The 25,417-nt window shown below is 36.9% G+C and overlaps 1 protein-coding gene and 1 long non-coding RNA gene across 2 annotated transcripts in view; both read left to right on the top strand.

Moving 5' to 3' along the window:
* Nucleotides 1-25,417, top strand: part of LOC129439605 (polyunsaturated fatty acid 5-lipoxygenase-like) — a 260,317-nt gene that overhangs the window by 226,900 nt on the left and 8,000 nt on the right. Inside the window, exons 8-10 of the mRNA XM_073860802.1 lie at nt 23,466-23,638; nt 24,741-24,884; nt 25,018-25,225. Of these exons, the coding sequence (XP_073716903.1) occupies nt 23,466-23,638; nt 24,741-24,884; nt 25,018-25,225 (525 nt within the window). The remainder of the gene's footprint in view (nt 1-23,465; nt 23,639-24,740; nt 24,885-25,017; nt 25,226-25,417) is intronic.
* LOC141358883 (uncharacterized) lies at nt 13,987-18,435 on the top strand. The gene is made up of 3 exons (XR_012365403.1): nt 13,987-14,110; nt 17,003-17,148; nt 18,069-18,435. It is a non-coding gene; the product is annotated as an uncharacterized lncRNA (long non-coding RNA).

Genomic DNA, 25,417 nt, shown 5'->3' on the forward strand with positions numbered 1-25,417 from the left:
TTATTATAAATCAAGAATAAAGCATTTATAACTACTTACTAATGTCTATTAATGTTTAATAAATGATGAATTGACTATTTAGTAATGCTTAATTAATGCTTTACTAATGCTTCATAGTGTGCAGTTACAGTATTATAAAGTGTTACCAAAAAAGGTGTATTTAGTTACCTCTTGTAGTAAACTTGAACCCATCTTTCATACAAAGATGGTTTCAAATTTACAAGTGGTTCCTAAATACAGTTATTTATAAATAAATACATCCTTAATCTGATTCTGCTCGTTCTCTATATATGCTCTTCCTCTTTACCTGAGCTCTGGGGTTCAGGTCATCAGACCAAACTTCTCAATGATGCCTCTCTTCCTTCTACACTTTATTTTTTCTCAATTTTTTATCTTTTATAATCACACATTCTTTGGTGAATGTATTTTGAATGTTGGCTAGGTCTACATGATGTCTGACTAGACCAATATTGGATCGTGATGGGCTGCTTTGACAAAAAAAAAGATGCAAGGCCAAATTTTTTCCAGTCCAGCCCTGTTAGGAGCATTAAAGTTTCATTTCACTCTTTGTCATGACCTTACTCTGTCAATATTAAAGTAATTAGTTATGTTGTCATGATCGAGTGGTCCCAAAACTTTTTACAGTGCTGTGTATATTTTAAAATCTAAATGTAAGTTTTCAGCATCATTGCTTCAGTCTCCGGAGTCAGACGATCGATCAGAATCAGTCTAATATGCTGATTCGATGCTTAGGAACATTTCTTATTATTATGTAGCTCAAGACACATAACACTGTATATTGTACACTATATATATATATATATATATATATATATATATATATATATATATATATATATATATATATATATATATATATATATATATATATATATATAAATAAAGAAAGTATAGATTCATCTTTGTTAAAGCTGTGTTTTGTTGTCTAATTAACATTAAGCCATAACAGCATTAGGTGTCACTTTAAGTTATAGCCCGAACACTAATAAATATTTTCTGCTTGGTTTATTTAAAAATATGATACATTTTATTACATAGATCATATAAGACTAGTCTTTGTACAAACTACTTAAATTTTCAGTTTGTTCAGATATAAGTGGTACATAAACTCTAAAAACAAACGGTGCTAACGAGCACTTAAAGTGGTTCTTGGCTTGTAATCATAGAGGAACCATTTTAAGTGCCATGTAGCACTGATAAAGTACCTGTAGCACTGGTGTAGAACCATATTGTGCTATATAGAACCACATGTGGTACATGGTGATATATGACCCCTGTATGGTTCTTTATAGGTGCTTCATTGGTGCTACAGTATAGCACTAAAAATGGTTCCTCTATGATAGTCAAGAACCACTTTTAGTTTTTAGAATATACATTCAACTTTGATTCAAAATTTGAGTATTTCTCTAGTTGTTCTCTAATTGGTGTATTGTAAAGGTACATGTAATCAAATTGCACATGTGACATGCTGATAGCAATTACATATGATGCATATATTAAACTCATTTTCACAATGGCATTACTAAGGTTAGCGCTCATTGAGTAAAGTGTCTCACATTCCACTACCCAAATGCACCACTCTTCTGCACGATGGTAACCAAACTCAATGAAATAGCTATCACTATCAAGTTATTCTCTTTACTTAAAGTGCAGAAAATAACACTTAATTAAAAAAAATCTCTTTTTAAATGCAGTGGCATACAAAGCATGCTGGGAAATACAGATCCACTGCCCATTTAGTAACATCGACAAAAATCATTTATGTAATCCCAACACAAAATGAATAAGTTAAGTCATTTTTACAAATTTAAGTGGGTTACAGTATGTCAGTGGTTCCCAAACTTTTTCAGCGTGCGGCCCCCCTTGTGTACGTTGCATTCCTTCGCGGCCCCCCAAAGAAAATTTGTGACAAAAAACTGTTCTAAAACTCAACATTTTAATAAAAAAAAAAACATTAAATTATACAATAAAGTAGGTTAGTAGCCTTATTTTTTTAGGTTTAATTACACAGAATTCATGATAAATTAATGTATTTCATAACATGTCATAAAACGGGGCCCCCCTGGCACCATCTCCCGGCCCCCAGTTTGAAAACCACTGGGTTATGTTGTATTTACTTGTTTCAATTCAGTGAATTAAACAAGGCATAAAATTGAGTGTAATTAATTTGTTTGAGTAAATTAAACAAAGTTATTGTTTGTTGTGCGTGCGTGCGTGTGTGTGTGTGTGTGTGCCTTGAATGAATGTAGAAGAACTAAGAAACATTTTTTCAATAAAAAATTCACATTTTCTTGTGTTTTGAACAAATGTGAATTAGATTAAAACTATATTTATATTTATGTTAAGATACATACTTAACTTTTTATTGTTAATATTACATATTGAAATTACATAACATTTACATAAACACAGATTTTTGTTTCAGTGAAACCAATATGATACATGTATTTCACAACTCATTCCCTTAAGGACAGTTTTCTTGAGGACATTTGTCAAGCTATACATTTCTTCAGTATATGTGTTTCTGTGGAACTAAAGCCATGAGCAACATGCACCCCCATCAGTCTAAATGCAGGTGTTTTCACATAATTGTATGTGTGTGGGTCAATTTAAGTGGAAGAGTGGGTAACAAAAAATGCTATTTTGTGTGCATACGACTTACAGCGAATTATGATTCATCTATACATTGTTCCCAGCATGGGAATTGACCTTTAGTGCTGCTAATGCAATACGCTACCAGCTATAGAAACAGCCCTTTCAATCTAAATACTTCAGAAGAGAGAGCTCTAAAGAACTTTCCCATATAAATCTATAACATATATCTGTAATAACAACCTTTCCAACTCAAAATGTCATGCTTGTGGTTGTGGAGTGAGTGTGCACAACAATACTCATAATTAAAAAAAGAAACTTTGCTATCAACTTAAACAAAACACTATTTTTATAAAACAATTTTGTTCTTTAAATTAATTTTTTGATTGCAGGAGAAGCAATTTTAAACAGAGCCAAAGTATAACATGAGCAATAGTTTGATGTCAATTACTCAATTTCTCTTATAATGGAAAATAAAATGTACATTCTACAGAAATGTAACGGCACTGATTTATTTTAAGTCCTGATAAAAACAGAAATGATTATTAAATTAAAATAAAAAAAAAATATTAAATTGAATATCAAAGAAATGAAACCAAACATCTTATAATCACTGTTGATTTTGATTAGCCTACATGATGGATTATCTGTTTTAATAATATATTTATGGTTATTATTATTATTAATCCGTTTCAACAATGACTTGGATAATGATAAATACCCCTGGTACATTAGGGTTGGTGCACCGTTTTATTATTACATTGAACCATTTATTTCAAATATTTCTTAGAAGCATGTGGTACAACATGTGTTTAGTTTTTTTAATTGAAATTTTAGAGTTTTCATAATGTGAGGTAATCCTGCTTATGCTGGGAGTGAAGGTTTGTCTCACACTCCGTGTGTTTGAGCGTTTGATATGAGATATTTGCCGGGACTGGCCATCGGGAGCACCGTGGCCTGGTGACTGATTTAGTTTGCTGCCAGACTGCATTATTATTATTATTATTATCATCATCATCTTTTAGTATTCCGCACCCGCTGTACTGATCAAAGTGATCATTTTCGTATTCAGCATTCAGTTAAATAAATAAGTAATCTATTAATTGTTATTGCCTAGCCCGAACACTGATAAATATTTTCTGCTTGGTTTACTTAAAAATACGATATATATTTTTTAACGTAGATCATACAGGACTAGTCTTTGTACAACTACTTACATTTTGTGTTTTTTCAGATATAAGTTACACTCTAAAAACAAACGGTTCTAATGAGCACTAAAAGTGGTGCTTGGCTTGTAATCATAGTGTCACAATGAAGGTCTCGGAGTCAATAGCAACTTCACAATGTTTATTTAGAAAAAGAGATATGTGCAGAGCAAAGTCAATATTCAGTAAAAAACCACACACAACGATCACCCTCGACTCACTCTGGATGTAATCACTACTGCCGTTATGAAGCACACACGACATTAGGAGAGAGTGAGCCGGCACTACAGGAAAATAGTCCAGTTCAGATCTTGAAGAGAGAGAGCCACCCACGCTCACAGTCGATGACACCAGCTCGATCACCACACGCAACAGAGGGTATGAATCACCCACAACTGAAGATGGATGAAAGGCGGAGATGGAAGATGTTAATCCAATGTACAAAGACTGCAGATAATCCACTGCGAAAGCCCATGTAGCTTACGCAACCCGGAAGTAGCTGGTGTACCGCCTGAATACGAAGCGAACCAGCTGTTCCGAGAAACAATCAGAGTCATTAGAGTTCAAGCTCATATAATCCACAATGTTCGATACCTGGAGATATCCACTCACGTGTGATGGTGATAGCCGATGAAACCCGAAAGCAACTGGTTTACCGCCTGAATACGAAGCGAACCAGCTGTTCCGAGAAACAATCAGAGTCAATAGAGTCCAAGTTCATATAATCCACAGGCAAGTAAATCCCGGATGAAGACGAGCCTCTGGATGCCGAAACCCAAACCTGGGGTAACTAGAGAGAAAGCACAGACACGTCCGACAAGACAAGGCAAGGCAGCAAGACTGTGACCTAAACAATGAGCGCGCAATGAGAGACAGGACGGCGTGCAATATAAAGGGAAATGTAAACAAGACACCACCGGTGAACAATTACCGAAATAAGCGGGCGGGGTTAGTGAACACATGAGGAACCGTCACCACAGGTAAATAAACAAACACATACCCCACACACAACCATCGATCACCCAGAAGTCATGACAGTAGCCTCCCCCCCAAGGCCGGCACCAGACGGACCGGGAGACTCACCCTGTCGCAGACGGAGGTCCTCGATCAGCTCAGGATCCGGTATATCCCGAGCCGGAACCCAGCACCTCTCATCCGGACCGTATCCTTCCCAATCCCCTAGATACTGAAAACCTCTGCCCCTGCGGCGAGAATCTAGTAACCTCTTAACTGTATAGACAGGGGCACCATCCACTAGACGAGGGGCGGGGGGGTTAGGAGCAGAGACGGGAGGATTATTATGAGCAAATATCCCAGGTTTAACCTTGGATACATGAAAAACAGGGTAAACCCGACCAAGAGAAAGGGGTAACTTAAGCTTTACCGTCACCGGATTAATGACGTTAGAAATGCTGTATGGCCCAATGAATCGCGGAGCCAGCTTACGAGAAGGCTCACGGAGAGACAGATCCTTGGTAGAAAGCCATACCCTTTGACCACAAACGTAACGGGGTGGAGGTCGCCGATGACGGTCAGCCGCAGCTTTGGTTCGTCTGGAATTAGATAGTAAAAGAGTTTTAGCTCTCCTCCAAGTGCGTCTGCACCTGCGCACGAAAGCTAACGCAGACAGAACCGCTGCCTCGGGTTCCTGTAATGGAAAAAGGGGAGGTTGATAACCGATGGAAAGTTCAAACGGGGACATATTAGTAGACGCAACGGGAAGAGAATTATGAGAATACTCAACCCACGGAAGCTGATCACACCAGGAATTCGGATATTGTGACGACAGACAGCAAAGCGCTCTACCGAGATCCTGATTAGCCCGTTCGCATTGCCCATTGGTCTGCAGGTGATAACCAGAAGACAAGCTGGCCGTGGCACCAATCTGTCTACAAAACTCCTGCCAAAAACGAGAGACGAACTGAGGACCCCTATCTGACACTACGTCAGTCGGAATACCGTGTAACCGAAAGACGTGATTGATCAAAACTTGAGCCATCTCTTTGGCAGAAGGAAGCTTGGGTAAGGGAATAAAATGAACCGCCTTAGAAAAGCGATCCACCACAGTTAGAATAACAGTGTTACCATTAGATGCCGGTAAGCCGGTGACAAAATCAAGGGGTATATGAGACCAGGGGCGGGAGGGCACGGGCAAAGATTTAAGCAGACCAGCGGGAGGTAAATTAGATGCTTTATTACGAGCACAAAGCGAACAGGCTAATACAAACTGTCTGACAGCCAATGTTCTCCGAATTCCTGGATGGCCGACAAATTTGGACTCGTGACCCCACCGGATGACATCGGAATGTAAACGCTCAGGAACCCATAGGCGACCCGCTGGACACCCCTCCGGAACTTCCCCCTCCCGGCCGGCCTCTCTCACCCGCTGTTCGATTCCCCACACGAGGGCACCGACCACTCTCCCCTCCGGGAGAATGGTCTCAGTCTGCTCCGAATCAGACTTCTCGAACAGACGGGAGAGAGCGTCAGGTTTCGTATTCTTCGAACCAGGCCGGTACGAGAGGGTGAAGTTAAAACGATCAAAGAAAAGTGCCCAACGAGCCTGCCTAGATGTTAGTCTTCTGGCCGAACGGATATATTCGAGATTCTTGTGATCCGTCCAGACCAGAAAGGGCTCCGAGGTTCCCTCCAACCAGTGACGCCACTCACCCCTATGCGAGTCTAACCGCCAACAGCTCCCGATTCCCTATGTCGTAATTTCGTTCCTCTGGGTTTAACCGGTGAGAGAAAAAAGTGCATGGATGCACTTTCCCATCAACAGACGATCGCTGCGATAAAACGGAGCCTACCCCGACATCAGATGCATCTACTTCCACTATAAATTGCTTAGCCGGATCGGGAATAGAGAGAACAGGCGCAGAGATGAACCGGGACTTTAAATCATCAAAGGCCTCCTGAGCCTCTCTATTCCAACAGAAACAAACGTTAGGTGAAGTGAGAGCGGTAAGAGGTTTAGCGATCTGACCAAAATTTCTGATGAAACACAGATAAAAATTGGCGAATCCCAGAAATCGCTGAAGCTCTTTCCGAGTGTCGGGTACTGGCCAATCGGCAACCGTTTTAACTTTAGCGGGATCGGGACGAATCTCTCCCTCGGCAATGACAAAACCCAGAAACGAAACCGACTCCTTGTGGAACTCGCACTTCTCCGCCTTAACAAAAAGCTGATTTTCTAAAAGCCGTTGCAAAACCATGCGAACATGCTGAGTGTGTATCTGCATGGAGGGAGAAAAGATGAGAATGTCATCGAGATACACAAAGACAAATCTGTTAATCATGTCACCCAGCACTTCATTGACCATGGTCTGAAAGACAGCCGGAGCGTTACAAAGCCCGAACGGCAGAACGGAATATTCCCAGTGTCCCGAAGGTGTATTAAAGGCTGTCTTCCACTCATCGCCCTCTTTAATACGTACCAAGTGATAAGCGTTACACAGATCTAACTTGGTGAATACGCACGCTCCCTGTAACAACTCGAATGCTGATGACATTAATGGCAAGGGGTACTTATTCTTAACAGTAATGTCATTCAGTCCTCGATAATCAATGCACGGACGAAGAGACCCGTCTTTCTTTTTAACAAAGAAAAATCCAGCACCGGCTGGAGACGAGGAGCGGCGAATGAGACCGGCTTTTAGAGCTTCACTAATGTACTTATCCATAGCCTCTCTTTCTGGTTTAGATAGGGAAAAAATATGACCCTTAGCGGAGCAGTGTTAGGAAGGAGTTTGATCTCACAATCATATGACCGCTGAGGAGGCAGAGAAGTGGCCTGGGCTTTTCTGAATACCTGATGCAGATCAGAGTAATCCGCCGGGACCCCTGAGAGATCGACAGCCGGAACCTGCGAAACAGAACAAGAGACAGGAGAGGGAGCAGGACCAAGACATGAAACATAACACGAAGACTTCCATGACAACACAACGTTGTTCTGCCAATCAACGTGAGGATTATGTTTGGATAGCCAGTCATGACCTAAAATGACTGGCGATTGTGAATCCTCTAATAGGTAAAATTCAATCTCCTCACGATGATTGCCAGAAACAAACAAACTCACAGGGGGTATGTGATGCGTGATCACAGCCATATGCTGACCCTTCAATGTCCAGGCAGACAGAGGAGAAGAAAGAGGAATAAATGGAATACCCCAGGACTTGGCCAACCCAGCATCCAAGAGACAGGCCTCCACACCGGAATCCAACAACGCCTGTGAATGGAAAGAATGGTTATAATTAATTATAACTGGTAACGTGGTACTGCTTACGGGAGATTTAAATGACGATGCGCCCACCGAGACTCCCAAACTCATCGGCGGGCGAAACCTTTTACCGGACATGTGGCCGCCATGTGCCCCGGCTTTCCACAATAAAGACATAGTCCATTTAACAGACGACGATTTCTCTCACCAGCAGTGATGCGGAACTTGCCCAGTTGCATGGGTTCCTCGGTGGGCATAACAGAAGCAGACTCCTCAGGTTCAGATGACAGATGACGGAAAGACCGGCGAAGATCTCTTTGATGATGATGAGTCTCGACCCTTAAGGCCAGATTGATGGCAGCCTCAAGTGACGTGGGTGGCTTCCGAAGTGCAATCTCGTCTTGAATGGCAGGTGTGAGACCCTTGAGAAATTGAGCTCTTAGTGTGGCATCGTTCCAATTGCAGCTAATGGCAAGCGTCTTAAACTTGATAGCAAAGTCAGTAACAGAGGCATTACGCTGCCGTAATCTCACCAGTTCAGCCGTTGCCATGTCTCCCTTGAGTGAACGGTCAAACAGACTCAAGATCTCCTCCTCAAGAGCCTCAAACGAAAATGTAAATGGAGCCTTAGCCCCCCATGCAGCCATACCCCATTCTCTCGCTCTCCCAGTGAGTAAAGTCAGGACATATGCCACCTTGGAAGTAGATGATGTAAAACGACGAGGCTGGAGCGCAAAGACGAGAGAGCACTGTTGCAGAAAGGACCGGCAGGTGTTGGGGTCTGCGTCATAGGTAGGAGGTGTCGCCGTGTGTGGCTCCCGCTCAGTCAAGGCGGCTCCTCCAGTGGTAGAAGATGGAAGTTCACCGAGTGGGGCAACTAGGTCCAACCGCTTGCTAAGTTCAGTTAGTTGCTCAGACAGAAAATTGAAATCCCTGGCCGTTGCATTCAGCAATATAGAATGCTGTTCGGTGACCGCCCCCTGCTGGTGAAGGGCGTTCTGCACATCCACCCCCCCGAACTCGCTGACTCCATAGGTGGCGCGCTCATTCTGTCACAATGAAGGTCTCGGAGTCAATAGCAAGTTCACAATGTTTATTTAGAAAAAGAGATATGTGCAGAGCAAAGTCAATATTCAGGAAAACCACACACGACGATCACCCTCGACTCACTCTGGATGTAATCACTACTGCCGGTATGAAGCACACACGACAGTAGGAGTGAGTGAGCCGGCACTACAGGAAAATAGTCCAGTTCAGATCTTGAAGAGAGAGAGCCACCCACGCTCACAGTCGATGACACCGGCTCGATCACCACACGCAACAGAGGGTATGAGTCACGCACAACTGAAGGTGGATGAAAGGCGGAGATGGAAGATGTTAATCCAACGTACAAAGACTGGAGATAATCCACTGCGGATGCCGATGTAGCTGACGCAACCCGGAAGTAGCTGGTGTACCGCCTGAATACGAAGCGAACCAGCTGTTCCGAGAAACAATCAGAGTCAATAGAGTTCAAGCTCATATAATCCACAATGTTCGATACCTGGAGATATCCACTCACGGGTGATGGTAATAGCCGATGAAACCCGAAAGCAACTGGTGTACCGCCTGAATACGAAGCGAACCAGCTGTTCCGAGAAACAATCAGAGTCAATAGAGTCCAAGTTCATATAATCTACAGGCGAGTAAATCCCGGACGAAGACGAGCCTCTGGATGCCGAAACCCAAACCTGGGGTAACTAGAGACAAAGCATGAGCGCGCAACGAGAGACAGGACGGCGTGCAATATAAAGGGAAATGTAAACAAGACACCACCGGTGAACAATTACCGAAATGAGCGGGCGGGGTTAGTGAACACATGAGGAACCGTCACCACAGGTAAATAAACAAACAAATACCCCACACACAACCATCGATCACCCAGAAGTCATGACACATAGAGGAACCATTTTAAGTGACACAGCACTGATAAAGTACCTGTAGCACTGGTGTAGAACCATATTGTGCTGTATAGAACCATATGTGGTACATGGTGCTATATGACCCCTGTATGGTTTTTCATAGGTGCTTCATTGGTGCTACAGTATAGCACTAAAATGGTTCCTCTATGATTACAAGCCAAGAACCACTTTTAGTTTTTAGAATATACATTCAACTTTGATTCAAAATTTTAGTATTTCTCTAGTTGTTCTCTAATTGGTGTATTGTAAAGGTACATGTAATCAAATTGCACATGTAACATGCTTATCACAATTACATATGATGCGTATACGAAATTCATCTTCACAATGGCATTACTAAGGTTAGCGCTCATTGAGTAAAATGTCTTACATTCCACTACCCAAAAGCACCACTCTTCTGCACGATGGTAACCAAACTCAATGAAATAGCTATCACTATCAAGTCTTTCTCTTTACATAAAGTGCAGAAAATAACACTTAATTAAAAAAATCTCTTTTCAAATGCATTGGCATACAAAGCATGCTGGGAAATACAGATCCACTGCCCATTTAGTAACATCGACAAAAATCATTTATGTAATCCCAACACAAAATGAATAAGTTAAGTCATTTTTACAAATTTAAGTGGGTTATGTCAGTGGTTCCCAAACTTTTTCAGCGTGCGCCCCCCCTTGTGTACGGTGCATTCCTTTGCGGCCCCCCAAAGAAAATTTGTGACAAAAAACTGTTCTAAAACTCAACATTTTAATAAAAAAAAACATTAAATTATACAATAAAGTAGGTTAGTAGCCTTATTTTTTTAGGTTTAATTACACAGAATTCATGATAAATTAATGTATTTCATAAAATGTCATAAAACGGGGCCCCCCTGGCACCATCTCCCGGCCCCTAGTTTGAAAACCACTGGGTTATGTTGTATTTACTTGTTTCAATTCAGTGAATTAAACAAGGCACAAAATTGAGTGTAATTAATTTGTTTGAGTAAATTAAACAAAGTTATTGTTTGTTGTGCGTGCGTGTGCGTGTGTGTGTGTGTGTGGGTGGGTGTGTGTGTGTGTTGTGTGGGTGTGTGTGTGTGTGTGTGTGTGTGTGTGCGTGTGTGTGTGTGTGTGTGTGCGTGCGCCTAGAATGAATGTAGAAGAACTAAGAAACATTTTTTCAATAAAAAATTCACATTTTCTTGTGTTTTGAACAAATGTGAATTAGATTAAAACTATATATATATTTATGTTAAGATACATACTTAACTTTTTATTGTTAATATTACATATTGAAATTACATAACATTTACATAAACACAGATTTTTGTTTCAGTGAAACCAATATGATACATGTATTTCACAACTCATTCCCTTAAGGACAGTTTTCATGAGAACATTTGTCAAGCTATACATTTCTTCAGTATATGTGTTTCTTTGGAACTAAAGCCATGAGCAACATGCACTCCCATCTGTCTAAATGTAGGTGTATTCACATAATTGTATGTGTGTGGGTCAATTTAAGTGGAAGAGTGGGTAACAAAAAAAAGCAATTTTGTGTGCATGCGACTTACAGCGAATTATGATTCATCTATACATTGTTCCCAGCATGGGAATTGACCTTTAGTGCTGCTAATACAATACGCTACCAGCTATAGAAACAGCCCTTTCAATCTAAATACTTCAGAAGAGAGAGCTCTAAAGAACTGTCCCATATAAATCTATAACATATATCTGTAATAACAACCTTTCCAACTCAAAATTGGTTGTGGAGTGAGTGTGCACAACAATAGTCATAATTTAAAAAAGAAACTTTGCTATCAGCTTAAACAAACACTATTTTAAAAACAAATTTGTTCTTTAAATTAATTTTTTGATTGTAGGAAAAGCAATTTTAAAGAGCCAAAATATAACATGAGCAATACACTCTTAAAACGAATGTGTTAAATTAACACATCTTGTGTCTAGTTAAGGACAACACACCTAGTGTGTTGTCCTTAAATTAACACATCTCTGTGTTATTTTTAGAACAACACACTTTGTGTTGTTTTAACACTTCTTGTGTTGTCCCTTTTATTTATATGAACTCTAAATCAGCACGAAAATGACACATAATGTGTTAAAATTAACGCATAATGTGTTAAATAGTTTAACACAAAGCAATGTGTTAAAATTAACACACCCTGGATGTGTTAATTTTAACACATTGCTTTGTGTTAAACTATTTAACACATTATGTGTTGTTTTTAACACATTAAGTGTCATTTAAGTTCATAAAAAAATAAAAGGGACAACACACCTAGTGATGCATATATTAAACTCATCTTCACAATGGCATTACTAAGGTTAGCGCTCTTTCAGTAAAGTGTCTCACATTCCACTAGCACCAGTCTTCTGCACAATGGTAACCAAACTCAATGAAATAGCTATCACTATCAAGTCTTTCTCTTTACTTAAAGTGCAGAAAATAACACTTAATTAAAAAAAAAATTTTAATCTTTTTAAATGCAGTTGCATACAAAGCATGCTGGGAAATACAGATCCAGTACCCATTTAGTAACATCAACAAAAATCATTCATGTAATCCCAACACAAAATAAATAAGTTAAGTCATTTTTACAAATTTAATTGGGTTATGTTGTATTTACTTGTTTCAATTTAGTGAATTGGACAAGGCACAAAATTGAGTGTAGTTATTTTGTTTGAGTTAATTAAACAAGGTTATTGTTTGTTGTGCGTGTGTGTGTGCGTGTGCGTGTGCGTGTGTGTGTGTGTGTGTGTGTGTGTGTGTGTTAATATTACATATTGAAATTACATAACATTTACATCATTTCCGTGAAACCAATATGATACATGTATTTCACAACTTATTCCCTTAAGGACTGTTTTCATGAGGACATTTGTCAAGCTATACATTTTTCCAGTATATGTGTTTCTTTGGAACTAAAGCCATGAGCAACATGCACTCCCATCTGTCTAAATGCAGGTGATTTCACGTAATTGTATGTGTGTGGGTCAATTTAAGTATAAGAGTGAGTAACAAAAAATGCAATTTTGTGTGCATACGACTTACAGCGAATTATGATATACATCTATACATTGTTCCCAGCATGGGAATTGACCTTTAGTGCTGCTAATGTGATATAGAAACAGCCCTTTCAATCTAAATACTTCAGAAGAGAGAGCTCTTAAGAACTTTCCCATAAATCTATAACATATATCTGTAATAACAACCTTTCCAAAGTTAAAACAGTCAAGTTATGGGTTTATTTGTGATTTATTTGCCTGTACACAAGATGAGAATCCATTCATTTTAATGTAAAACAAGCTTCATCTTACGTTCAATAAAATGTTATCTTCAATAAATACTTAGTTAATTGTCAGAACACTGCAACTCAAAATGTCATGCATGTCTGGTGACATTTGCTGCAATGAACATCTTGAACTCTTTTGAAGAGAATAAAGTCCTAAAGTCATGAGATTAGAATTAGGATTCATTTCATTTATTTCTGCTATATCAGATCTACAGTATGACTCTCTAGAAGTGGTTGTGGAGTGAATGTGCACAATAGTCACATAAATTAAAAAAGAAGCTTTCCTATCAACTTTAACAAAACACTATTTTTATAAAACAATTGTATTCTTTAAATTATTTTTATGATAAAAACAGAAATGATTATTAAATTAAAATAAATAAAAAATATTAAATTTCATGTGAAAAAAAATAAAACCAAACATCTTATAATCACTGTTGATTTTGATTAGCCTACATGATGGATTATGTTTTAATAATATATTTATGGTTATTTTTATTATTAATCCGTTTCAACAATGACTTGGATAATGATAAATACCCCTGGTACATTAGGGTTGGCGCTACCAAAAGCAGATAAGCAATTAACTGCATTTAGCCCTATAGGCTTTGAGGCGGGGCCTAAATAAATGTAACTATACCCCAGTCTAACCAATCAAGATGCAGCAAGAGACTTGGCCCCTGGTCCTTTGGATATAAAAGAGGTGTTACTCACATGTAGTGGAAAGCCTTCATGATGTCGTCGAAACGTCCACGTCTTTCAAGTGAGGAAAATGGTACAGCTAAACATCCACGCAAAGAAAAAGAAGTTCAACATGCAGGTATGCGAGTCATCTACTTTTGCCGATCAGTGCAATTTTGAAAGATCATTGTTTGCAGTTTACAATACAAACGTGCTAAATGTCTTAACTCTGCACTTTACACTGTTAACCCAGATATTGTATTTACTTAAACAATGAAGTAAACATCACTTAATATTTTGTGTTTTGGACATATACTTTAAAAATCTTAGTTAATTTAACTTTTAAGCGTACAAATTAATTAAACTAAAACTTTCAAGGGAAATTAACTTAAAATAATCAGTACATGTGAGGCATGAATAATACCCATAATCCATTTTGCATGAATATTTTTATTATTTATGATTTAATCCCAGAATAAGAACTGATAAGAACTTAAACTACTTAAATATTTAATAATAAAATGTCATAAAGGTCTAAGCTCTTATATTATCGATGTTGTTTTGTTGTAAATTATAATTTTGTGTCACTGTTTAAGGTGATTAGTGTTTCCTTACATGAACCCTGTTCCGAACATTTTATTGTATTTCGTTTTGTGTGTTTCTGTGGTATATCAAGTTTATTCAGTGACTGACTAATTTTGTGTTATTTGTAACATCAAAAGTAATATAATTTCATTAAAAATAGAAAATCTTTGATCTTTGAAGTGAAATCAACTTAAAATTAAGTTTACTAAACTTCATGAATTGAAATTACAAGAAATTTTCAAGTTAAATGCACTCCTGTTTTGGTTCACATTACTTATTTTTTTAGGACAAAAGCTTTCCTCCAATATTTAGGTAAATTCAACTTTTTACAGTGCATATTGAAGGGATGAGCAAATGAGTAGGCTATGTTATGTAGAAAGCGAGGCCTGCTGTCCTAAACTTTGCAAACCCTTGGCCTAAAGTATATCATAAAGATGTGTTTTGACAAAAGGTCTGTCAATAGAATAGCCTAGACTTCTTCAGTCTCATTGCATGTTTTTTGTGCTGTCAACTTTGACTTTGTTGACTTTATTGTTCCACGCACCTGAAAAACTGATTGGTGGTTCTTTCGTTTTCTGAATTTTCTTTTTTAATAAATATTATTTTTCTTTAACCTTTTTATGGATAAATATTAGATCCCTAAACTCTTCCCCAAACTTGACCATAAAGAGAATTAAAAAATAAAATAATATACAAACTGAAATGTATGGGAAAATCACTAAAATTATATTTCGAGCCACTAAACTTACTTCTACCTCTAAGAGTTCCCATTTGTCAGATTTGGTTAGATTAAAACAAACGAATGTGTTAAAATAACTGATACGTAAACCCACTTGGACCAGAGACAGCCCAATGAACAAAAAACGGGATGTGATAGTACAAGATGCGACCCTGATAATGACGTGTTTTTGAGCGGGGTGTGCAAAAACAAAATGAGCAGAGGGCAAACCTGTAGCAATGAAAAGGTGAAGAGCCTCTTTAACATTTGGTCTATTAGACATACTGGAAAAAGGGCACAAAATGCTTACATTTTTTAAATGTTTAGTTATAGTAAAATATCTTCATGAGCTCTGATCTCTTAATATTACCTGCAAGACGCATAAAAAGAGCAAATTTACATCGGCATGCAGCATTGTTGTTGGGGATGATCAGAGGTCCGTTACACAAAATCATAATCAAAGCCAACCAATCGGGTGGTGACCTTATCCTTATGCATTAAGGTTAGTTATCTTAAAGGTGCAGTGTGTAATTTTTATAAGGATCTCTTGACAGAAATGCTAAATAATATACAAAGCAATATTATCAGTGGTGTATAAAGACCTTTCATAATGAACCGTTATATGTTTATTACCTTAGAATAAGACGTTTTTATTTACATATACAGAGGGTCTCCTTAAATGGAAGTCGCCATTTTGTGCCGCCATGTTTCTACAGAAGCCCTTAATGGACAAACTTTTTTACTAAGTTGTCTCCAATGACATGTTTGTCTGGTGGCGGCTACCGTAGCTTCTTTCTGTAATTAAAAAATGAGGGGTAAGCGGTGGACTGTGCCGTTGGTTGCAATACACCAGCACTTTATCACTAAAATTTACACACTGCACCTTTAAGATTCGATGATAAAATGAACGCTAAGTGAACCATATTGGTCCGGACCAAACTAAACAAACGAACCGAACTACAATTAGGCTATGCCCTAAATCTGTCATAAGTCGTATATTTTATATATTAACATAATACTTCTAATAACTTTGGTTTCAGTAAGTTATTAGATTAAAAGTGATGACTTGATTTGTGTGTTTGAGTCAAACACGGAAATGGGTGGGGCCTTGATCCAAATGACGTCATCAGCGCAAGATGTCAGCGGACATTTTTGAGATAGTTTGGCTTCACTTTGACAATGTGAATATACAACATTAAATAATACTATCTGTAATTCAATATAATAATACAAAAAATGCTGGGTTATTTTCAACCTAGCAAAAAAGGAAGACCCTAGCTCGTTACATTATTGTTACAAATATAAAAAATATTGAGGTTAATTTAACCCAACAGCTGGGTTTGAATGTAGCGAACAGGCTGTCGGTTCATTAAACAATATGCTACATCTTAACAAAAGCAGTTTATTCAGCACAGTGAAGCCTCTTCTACACTAATTTTTACTTAAAAAACACCCTTGCACAGCATTACACTTTTTCCTGCTAATGTTGCAGGCTTGCCTAAAGGTGCTTTGGACCATGTCTTTAACTTGGGTGCAGTCATGGCCTAATGATTAGAATTGGACTTTGTAAATAAATCCAATTCAACTCACTAACCACTCCCTAATTTTTTTAGCTAGTAAAGTTGTTTCCTGCGATGAATCTGCTTTTTGACATTTCATAGCAAATTGCATTTATTGTAGCCAATGCTAAAGAGTTTGATACATATGGATATTTGTTGTTTTTGAAAGGTAATCACACTGCAAAGAAAGCTGAACCCAATGATGAAACCCAGCCAGATGGATTTATTGTTGAAACTGAAACCTATCAAGAAGTTTATATGGAAGAGAAAATCATCACTCAATGTCAAATGGCATTGTTGCCGTCTTTTTTACAGGTGAGGCTAGATCTGAATAGAGTGATATCAAGTGATGATATATTTTCTGCTGTCTTGGTGGCAAAATAAAACGAAAAATATGAAAACTTAAAAACCATTTTATTTTTATTTCAATTTATTTATTTATTTTAAATCTAACATTCACGTTTTTCAGGAAATCCCAACCATGCTCCTTAGTCTGCCAAACGTCAGTTCTTGCTCTGTCCCCAAAAGCGTCTCAATTGTTAAGGATAAGATCTCTTAGATCTCTCTTCTACAGTCTGTCTTTGAGCCTTAAAAACTATTGAGGTTTTTTTTCAAGTCTTACTTTATGTCCTTAGGATGTTATCCTTCTGTTTCCTTAAAACGAAATTGTCAACAAATGTCTCTGCACCGGGTACCCGACTGCTTTAAACATGCCACAGAAAAAAATATGTTCCACTCAACTTTAGTCATTTCTTTGGCTGACAATATTCATGATGGCTGACAAAAAATGTCACTCTGGTTTTACAGCTTGTTTTTTTTTTTTTTTTTACAATTTGTTCAATCAAAGCAGCTTTACATAAATACTGTTAAAACTGTGACTGCCTATGCTGTTTTGATCTTTATTTTGATATATTATTTGCGCAGATATTCATACAGCAAAATATTCCACCCTAGCAATTTTTTTTAAGAATGCTGGCGGAGAACGATTTAATATTCATTGATCTGTTGTTTTATGAGTTTTTATATGTTTATATTGTTATTATTGAACCTTATTTATTTTGCTGCTTGCATAAAAGATCATGGGTTCCAACCCAGGGAACACACATAAAAATGTATATCATGTAATGCACATTTAATACATTAATTTTTTAAATATATATATAAATATACATTGTATTGTATTGTTTTGTATTGCATAAGCATATTTTAATTTTAATTCTATCAATTATTTTAAGAAAAAAAAACCAAAAACACAAACACTGACCTACAAGGTGTTGATATCTACTGGTGGTGAGGACATAAGGGACTGTCACCTGACACTAGTGGACTCAAACAATGTGAGCAGTCAAAAAACCCTGGTGAAAAAAAGCTGCTTTGCAAAGGTAAGAACTTGACTATTTTAATACAATATATACTGGTTGTTGGGTCTTGTTTGTGCACATATCTATGCAATCAGAATGTAACTATTCCAAACCATATTTTTCCTGCTTTAAACTTGTACAAATACTTTACCTCTGTGTGGGAATGGTTTAATTTGGGGCAATTACGTGTTAATATAGATGTATGGGATACAGATATACTGGAGCGGGTTAAACACTAAAGAGACACTCTGAAAATCACCTAGTGAAAAAGGTCCTGGAAAAAACAGAAAATAAGAAATAGTTTTGGATTGAACATAAAGAAGCCCAGAACATGCAAAATACTTAATATAAATATTAGTCCCATGATGGTAAAACCAACAATACATCCTTCCTTCCTACCATCAGCTGTAGATATAATGTTGCGCAACAAGACTCAAAGGAAATAATCATATTAAATTATATAATCAAAACTAAAGTCAGGAATATTATAGTCTCAGCTTCAGACATCACCACCCACAATCGTAAAAAATTCTGAAAATTAAGGTTGTGGGTCCATTTGGTTGGGCTCCATGAAGAAAACGGTTTAAAAATCATTGCATTTAAAAAATGCTGAAAGTTTTTTGCATTTATTTCTAAATAATCGTTGTGAAGAAGTCGGGGTGGGCAGACTGGGACCCGTGTTTCTTTATTTGCATTATTTTGTAAGACAAACAACAATTCTCAAGTGCCATTTGTGCTGGAAGTAGTAATATCACTCATCAATCTTTCTCACTCATAATTCAGTTGTATAACCCGTCTCTATATACAGACAATTTGCTAAACTACACCCCCTTGCCAGAATCAGATTAATAAAAAGAACATATTGTAAAATGAGATAAATACCTCTGGACTTATTATTATGTCAAATTTTATTTACAATTATTTGAAACTAACCTGTGACATCCTGTCTCATGCAATATAAATAAGGGATAATGTATATGCAGCATGTTGTTATTGCAGAAATAAGCCCTGGCAGTTTGATCAGGACACAACACATACACTCTATTGGATTTGGCCTGGGCAAACGCAAGGAAATTTGGGTTAAAAAAAATGATTGGGTAAATGTACTACACAAATAGGCAAAGTTAAGTCACAGTTCTATCTTGATGGGTCAACAAGAAATGTAAAAAACCCAGCTAAATTTTGGAAAACTATCAATTCAATGAAAACAGTATAAAACTCTTCATATTCAGCACTTCCTAAAATTGTACAGATAAAATGGATATAGTTGATCTCTTTAACAACCACTTTGCCTCTGTCGGACTCTTTTTATAAGTCTGAGAGTTTTTTCACCCCAAACCTCTTTACTTTTAAGCCAATTTCAAGGTTTTATTCCCGTTACAAAACATAAATTGTAAAAACTCAGCTGATCTTGATAGGCTTGACTCTGAAACTTCTTCTGAAACTTACAGCTAATATTATTGTTGAACCAATAACTTATATTTTTTATCTTTACAACAAAACATTATACCTTGATTTTGGTTATAAAAACTTGGATCCAATTATTGAATGGTTTAAAAATTATCTGTTTAGTAGATATCATGTCACTTCTAAAGGCATTATGTCAGGGGTGGCAGAACTCAAGGTTCCATATTAGGGCAATTTTTTCTAAATCTAAATAAATTATTTGTACAAATGTAGATACATACAGCTGTACATCTTTATGTGGATGATATCATCATATACACACTCTAAAAATGTCTGGGTTATTTTTGCCCCATGGGTAAATATTGGACAGAACACACCGCTGGGTTAAAATGGACCAAATGCTGGGTTGTTTCAACCCAACTGCTGGGTTATTATAATTCATGGTTGTATAACAACAAGCAAACATTGGGTCATTTTCAACCCAGTGTTCTGTCCAATATTTAGCCACTAAATGTACTACGTCTAGAGCTCCATATGAGAAATTGCAGGATCCTTTCACAGTTCTACAATTACTAATTTTTTTTTTACAAAATGTATGTTATTCACTTACTCCAGCAATGTACAGGATTTGCCTCAAATGATCACTCTATATGACTAGAAAATTCTTATTCGATGAAAAGCTCACATTTAAACCTCATATAGATAAGGCTTGTTTTAATTTAAAAGTAAAAAATTAACTTTTTGCTGCTACCTTTTTATCGGTTATAGGCATTCTGTACATGCAGACAGCAAAGTCTGTTTTATGCTCGCTGGATTTTATTTACCATTCTGCTTTATGCTTTGTTACTAAAGCCGATTATTCTACAAATCATTTTGTACAGTTTATCACGTTGGCCTTCACTCTCAATTTGTAGACAGCATCACTGGCTTATTTTTATTTTATAAGGCAGTGATAGGATTGTTGCCTTCTATCAGTTTTCTCTTTGGTAGAAAACAAAAGATACAATCTTAATTCAAAAAGTAGCATTTTTTTACTATGCTGTAAATTCAAAATTTGGTAAAATTGCCTTCCGTTACAATGCCCCTTCAACCTGGAATGCACCTTATTCAGCCTGCCGCCATGTTGACTCCAATCCGAGGCTGTGAGTGATGGACGTCCAGAGCGTGCACTTTAAACTTATTGTTTTGTATCAGGATGCTGGTCATTTAGCCATTAAAACACATAAAACACATAATTTTACAAATTTCCACAGGACAAAGAACCTCAGAAAACGTGAGTTGTTAAAATTAGAAAGGACATATGACCTAATTTGAGATAAGAATTGAGTGCATTGTGCACATAATATCTGTTTTGTTACTAATTTCTCATGTTGTAAGCATGTTTACTTTTCTTTAAAACTTAGGATACAGAAAAGAAAACAGTGCTTCTGAGATATGACAATAACATTTCTCAAACAAAAACATTTCATTACAGGATGTCACCATTGACATCACATCGGAAAAGACCCTTGGAAACATTGTCCTGGTGAAACTTGAAAATGAAAAATCTCAGTGGTATTGTTGGGATATCAAAGTGAAAACTCCCTCTGGAAAGTGCTTTGAGTTCCCATGTCATCGCTGGTTAGATGGAAAAGAAGTGATTATTAGAGAGGGCAGTGGTATGTACAGACTCTTTGTTCAATATCGAGTTGTTAATAAAGGTTTTTGTGTGTGTAAGTATTTCTTTGTGTGTTCACTTAGCTCGACTGCCTCAGGATGACGCCCAATTCCTTCAAAAACAAAGAAAAAAAGAACTGGAATCTAGAAGGACAACATTCAGGTTTGAATGTTCATTTGATGTCCTTTTTTTCCTGCATTTATACAGTTTATTTTAAAGCAACACTATGTAGTTTTTTGACCTTTAAATAATGTCTGTAAAATTATTTCAGTGATAGAACAACTTTTAACTGGACAAATTGTACTGTTGTTGCAACCTGAGCAGCCTCCTAGCTGCTACTAGCACACTCTGAAAGTGGCGGTGGAGGGAAACACTTTAATATGCTGACATATTATACAGTAAAAGTTGAAAACAATATTTGATATTTTCAGAATTTAAATAAAAAGGTTTAAATAACAGCATTTATTAAAAATATTTTCTATGTGTCTTCACTATCAATTAATATCAATTTTATTATCATTTTAAATATAAAATATAATTGCCTGTTTCACATACAAGTCTTGAGCCTAAATGTAGGGGTGGTAAAAGTACTGAAAGGTTATACTCGAGTAAAAGTATATATAGGCCTACCTAAATAAAGAATGACTCCAGTAAAAGAAAGTCATCAATTCAAACATCACTTTAGTAAAAGTACCAATGTATCTAATTTAAAACGTACTTACAGTAAGTACCGAGAGTAAAAAGTAAATATTACAATTAACTGTATAGCAATAAATAAGCAGATAAATTGTTTTGGGAGTGATATGCAATGTTTTTATTGAACAAATGATAAGATATAGTGCAATTAAGAATTTGTTAGATTTGCAATCATAGAGACAATTAAGCACCTAACACAGTATAGGGGTTGAACTTGCATCAGATCAAACACATGTGAAACCCGTGTGATCACATGTGAAAAAGAGCTAAAAAAGCTCAAAATTACATAGTTTTCTCCTTATGTTAAAATTAACGGATGCTAACATTGTCTTCATTGATGTCCAACTAGTGATGAAAATTTTCGTTCATTTAGGTGACTTGTTTATTATCAGTTCGTTCAGACTCAAAACAGCGGCTCGGTCAGTGAAGGGCGAATTCATTCAGTACGTTGAGCCAATTATATGCTTGGCCACAACGTATACTCGATTGCCATTGGCTCGTACTTTTGTCACTCTTTGAAGGCAGAAAGAAAGCCGCGCTTCATTTCTCCGTGCTCCTCAAGAAGGGAGGGAAATTTCAGTGAACGAGAAATATGAGTCAATGGATGGCGACAACGAGAACGATTCGCTCACCTAAAAGATACGTTAAAAAAGAACGATTCGTTCACGAACGTAACATCACTATGTCCAACACAAGCACCTCTGTTATCATCTCAAAAAATGTTGTTTAGTGTTTACCCTTTAATGTCATAGTTTTGTCTCAAGATACACACCAGTAATGTTAGTTTTTTCTATGGCCTTTTTATAAAAACTACTTAAATATCCTACTTTAGGCCTACCCAAGGCCCTGTCTGTGAAACCAAGCCAAGATTTTATTGATTGATTGACTAGTTGGTATTTGTATGTTAAAGAGAAAAGCAAGGCAACCAACAAACACCTTATTTATAAATATTTTAATTAAACTTGGCTATATGAACTAACTAAATAAATCTATGTAACACCTCAACTTTATTGGTGTAATTATACAGGAACAGTAAATAATGTCATTTTTCTTGTTAAAGTTGGAAGGATTGGAGAACGAACTTCCCTCTGGGAATGACCAGGGATAAACTTCCTTCAGAGGTCAGGTTTGATAAAGAAAAAAAATCTGACTTTACTTGGAATGTCGTGTCAGTGTAAGTTTGGGGAATCTGGCATGGCTATAGTCATTGATTTTTAATAATGTTTCTTTATAATTATAGACATGAACCAGGAAAACTCTGAAACAAATTTGTGTATTCATTCCGTTTCAGGGGTGTAGAATTATTCCGGGACTCTTGTAGAAGTGTGTTTCAGTCCTGGAAAAATCTAGAAGATTTCGCACAGTTACTTAGAAGATATGACACCAAGGACACTCCTCTAGGTTTGAATTGTTTCTTTTTTCATCTGTACACAATTGTTGTGGGAAACTAACAATATGAGGGCATTTTTTACACCTGTAAAGCCTTTGACAGTTTTAATTTTCTGCACTAGAGAACGTGATACATGACTGGAATACGGATTACATGTTTGGCTATCAGTTCTTGAATGGTTGCAATCCTGTGATGATCAGGAAATGCAAGAAACTTCCAGACAAATTTCCAGTCACACATGAGATGGTGAAGGGCTCTCTGCAGAGAGGTCTCACACTAGAAGAGGAAATAGAGGTGAGAAACATTAACCCATAAATCACTAGCTGGTCAGTTATCTAATCCAAAACTTGCTTGATGTAGTGTGACGTCCATAAAGGAATATTCCATTTTCTTAAAAAAAAATCCAGATAATTTACTCACCACCATGTCATCCAAAATGTTGATGTCTTTCTTTGTTCAGTCGAGAAGAAATTATGTTTTTTGAGGAAAACATTGCAGGATTTTTCTCATTTTAATGGACTTCAATAGACACCAACAATCAACACTCAACTCAACACGCAACAGCTCCTTTTCAACAAAGTTTCAAAGGACTACAAACAATCCCAAACGAGGCATAAGGGTCTTATCTAGCGAAACGATTGTCATTTTTGACAAGAAAAATAACAAATATACACTTTTCTTCTTCTTCTTCTCTTATTTAATGGCCAAATATACACTTTTAAAGCACAACTTCTCGTTTAGATCCGGTCGTAATGCGCTAGCGTGACCCGACGCAATACGTCATCACGTCAAGAGGTCACAGAGGACGAACGCAAAACTCCGCCCCAGTGTTTACATGTGTGGTGAAAGAGGACCGTTCCTACGTTGTTGTATGTCAACTGATACTAATTAATGTCTTTGTGTCAGTTTATTGTTTAAAATGGTCCGCAAATGTGCGTTTTATATATGTAACACGTGACCTCCCTACGTCACTACGCATTTACGTGAGGTCGCGCTGGATCGGACCTAAACGAAAAGTTGTGCTTTAAAAGTGTATATTTGTTATTTTTCTTGTCAAAAATGACAATCGTTTTGTTAGATAAGACCCTTATGCCTCGTTTGGGATCGTTTATAGTCCTTTAAAACTCCGTTGAAAAAACGTGTTGAGTTAAGTATTAATTGTTGGTGTCTATTAAAGTCCATTAAAATGAGAAAAATCCTGCAATGTTTTCCTCAAAAAACATAATTTCTTCTGGACTGAACAAAGAAAGACATCAACATTTTGGATGACATTGTGGTGAGTAAATTATCTGGATTTTTCTTTTAAGAAAATGGAATATTCCTTTAACATAATTTAGTAAATGACTCTGTTCACTGTTACATTTGTTGTGTGAAATAAAAAACACTACGTTTACAGGCAGGAAACATCTACATAGCAGATTATGAAATCTTGAATTATCTGGAAGCCAATAAGACAGACAAATGGCAATACTATTTGACTGCACCCATCTGCCTACTGTACAAAAACAGACTGGACCAAATCGTGCCAATTGCCATTCAAGTAAGTGTCCCATAAAGAATCAGTGTCAACTAAAAACATAAATTTAGCAAAAAATTGAAGTGATTTTACTGTGAATTTACTCATAGATGTAATTGTTTGTTGTTTGACCAAAATGTCTGCTTGTCTCAAACAGCTCAGTCAAACACCAGGAAAAACGAGCCCAATCTTTCTCCCAACTGATAATGACTACGATTGGATGCTTGCCAAGATGTGGGTGAAATCTTCCGACTTTAATCTACATGAGCTGTCCACACATCTTTTCAAGACACATCTGATATCAGAGGTTTTTGAAATAGCCATGTACAGACAGCTCTCTACGGTCCACCCTGTGTACAAGTTACATGCCTTTTCACAAACCGTCATGCCCTTTTGTATTCGCAGAATGAAATGTTAGTTTAACCATCTTTTAGAAGGTTAACTGTTTCAAAATACATGCTATTAACATTGTTAACACATTTCTGTATGAACAATAACAATAATATATAACATAACATAATTACAAAACAAGCAAATGATTGCATGCAAATATGATA

The sequence above is a fragment of the Misgurnus anguillicaudatus genome, chromosome 22 (genome assembly GCF_027580225.2).
Source record: "Misgurnus anguillicaudatus chromosome 22, ASM2758022v2, whole genome shotgun sequence".
Classification (NCBI taxonomy): Eukaryota; Metazoa; Chordata; class Actinopteri; order Cypriniformes; family Cobitidae; genus Misgurnus; species Misgurnus anguillicaudatus.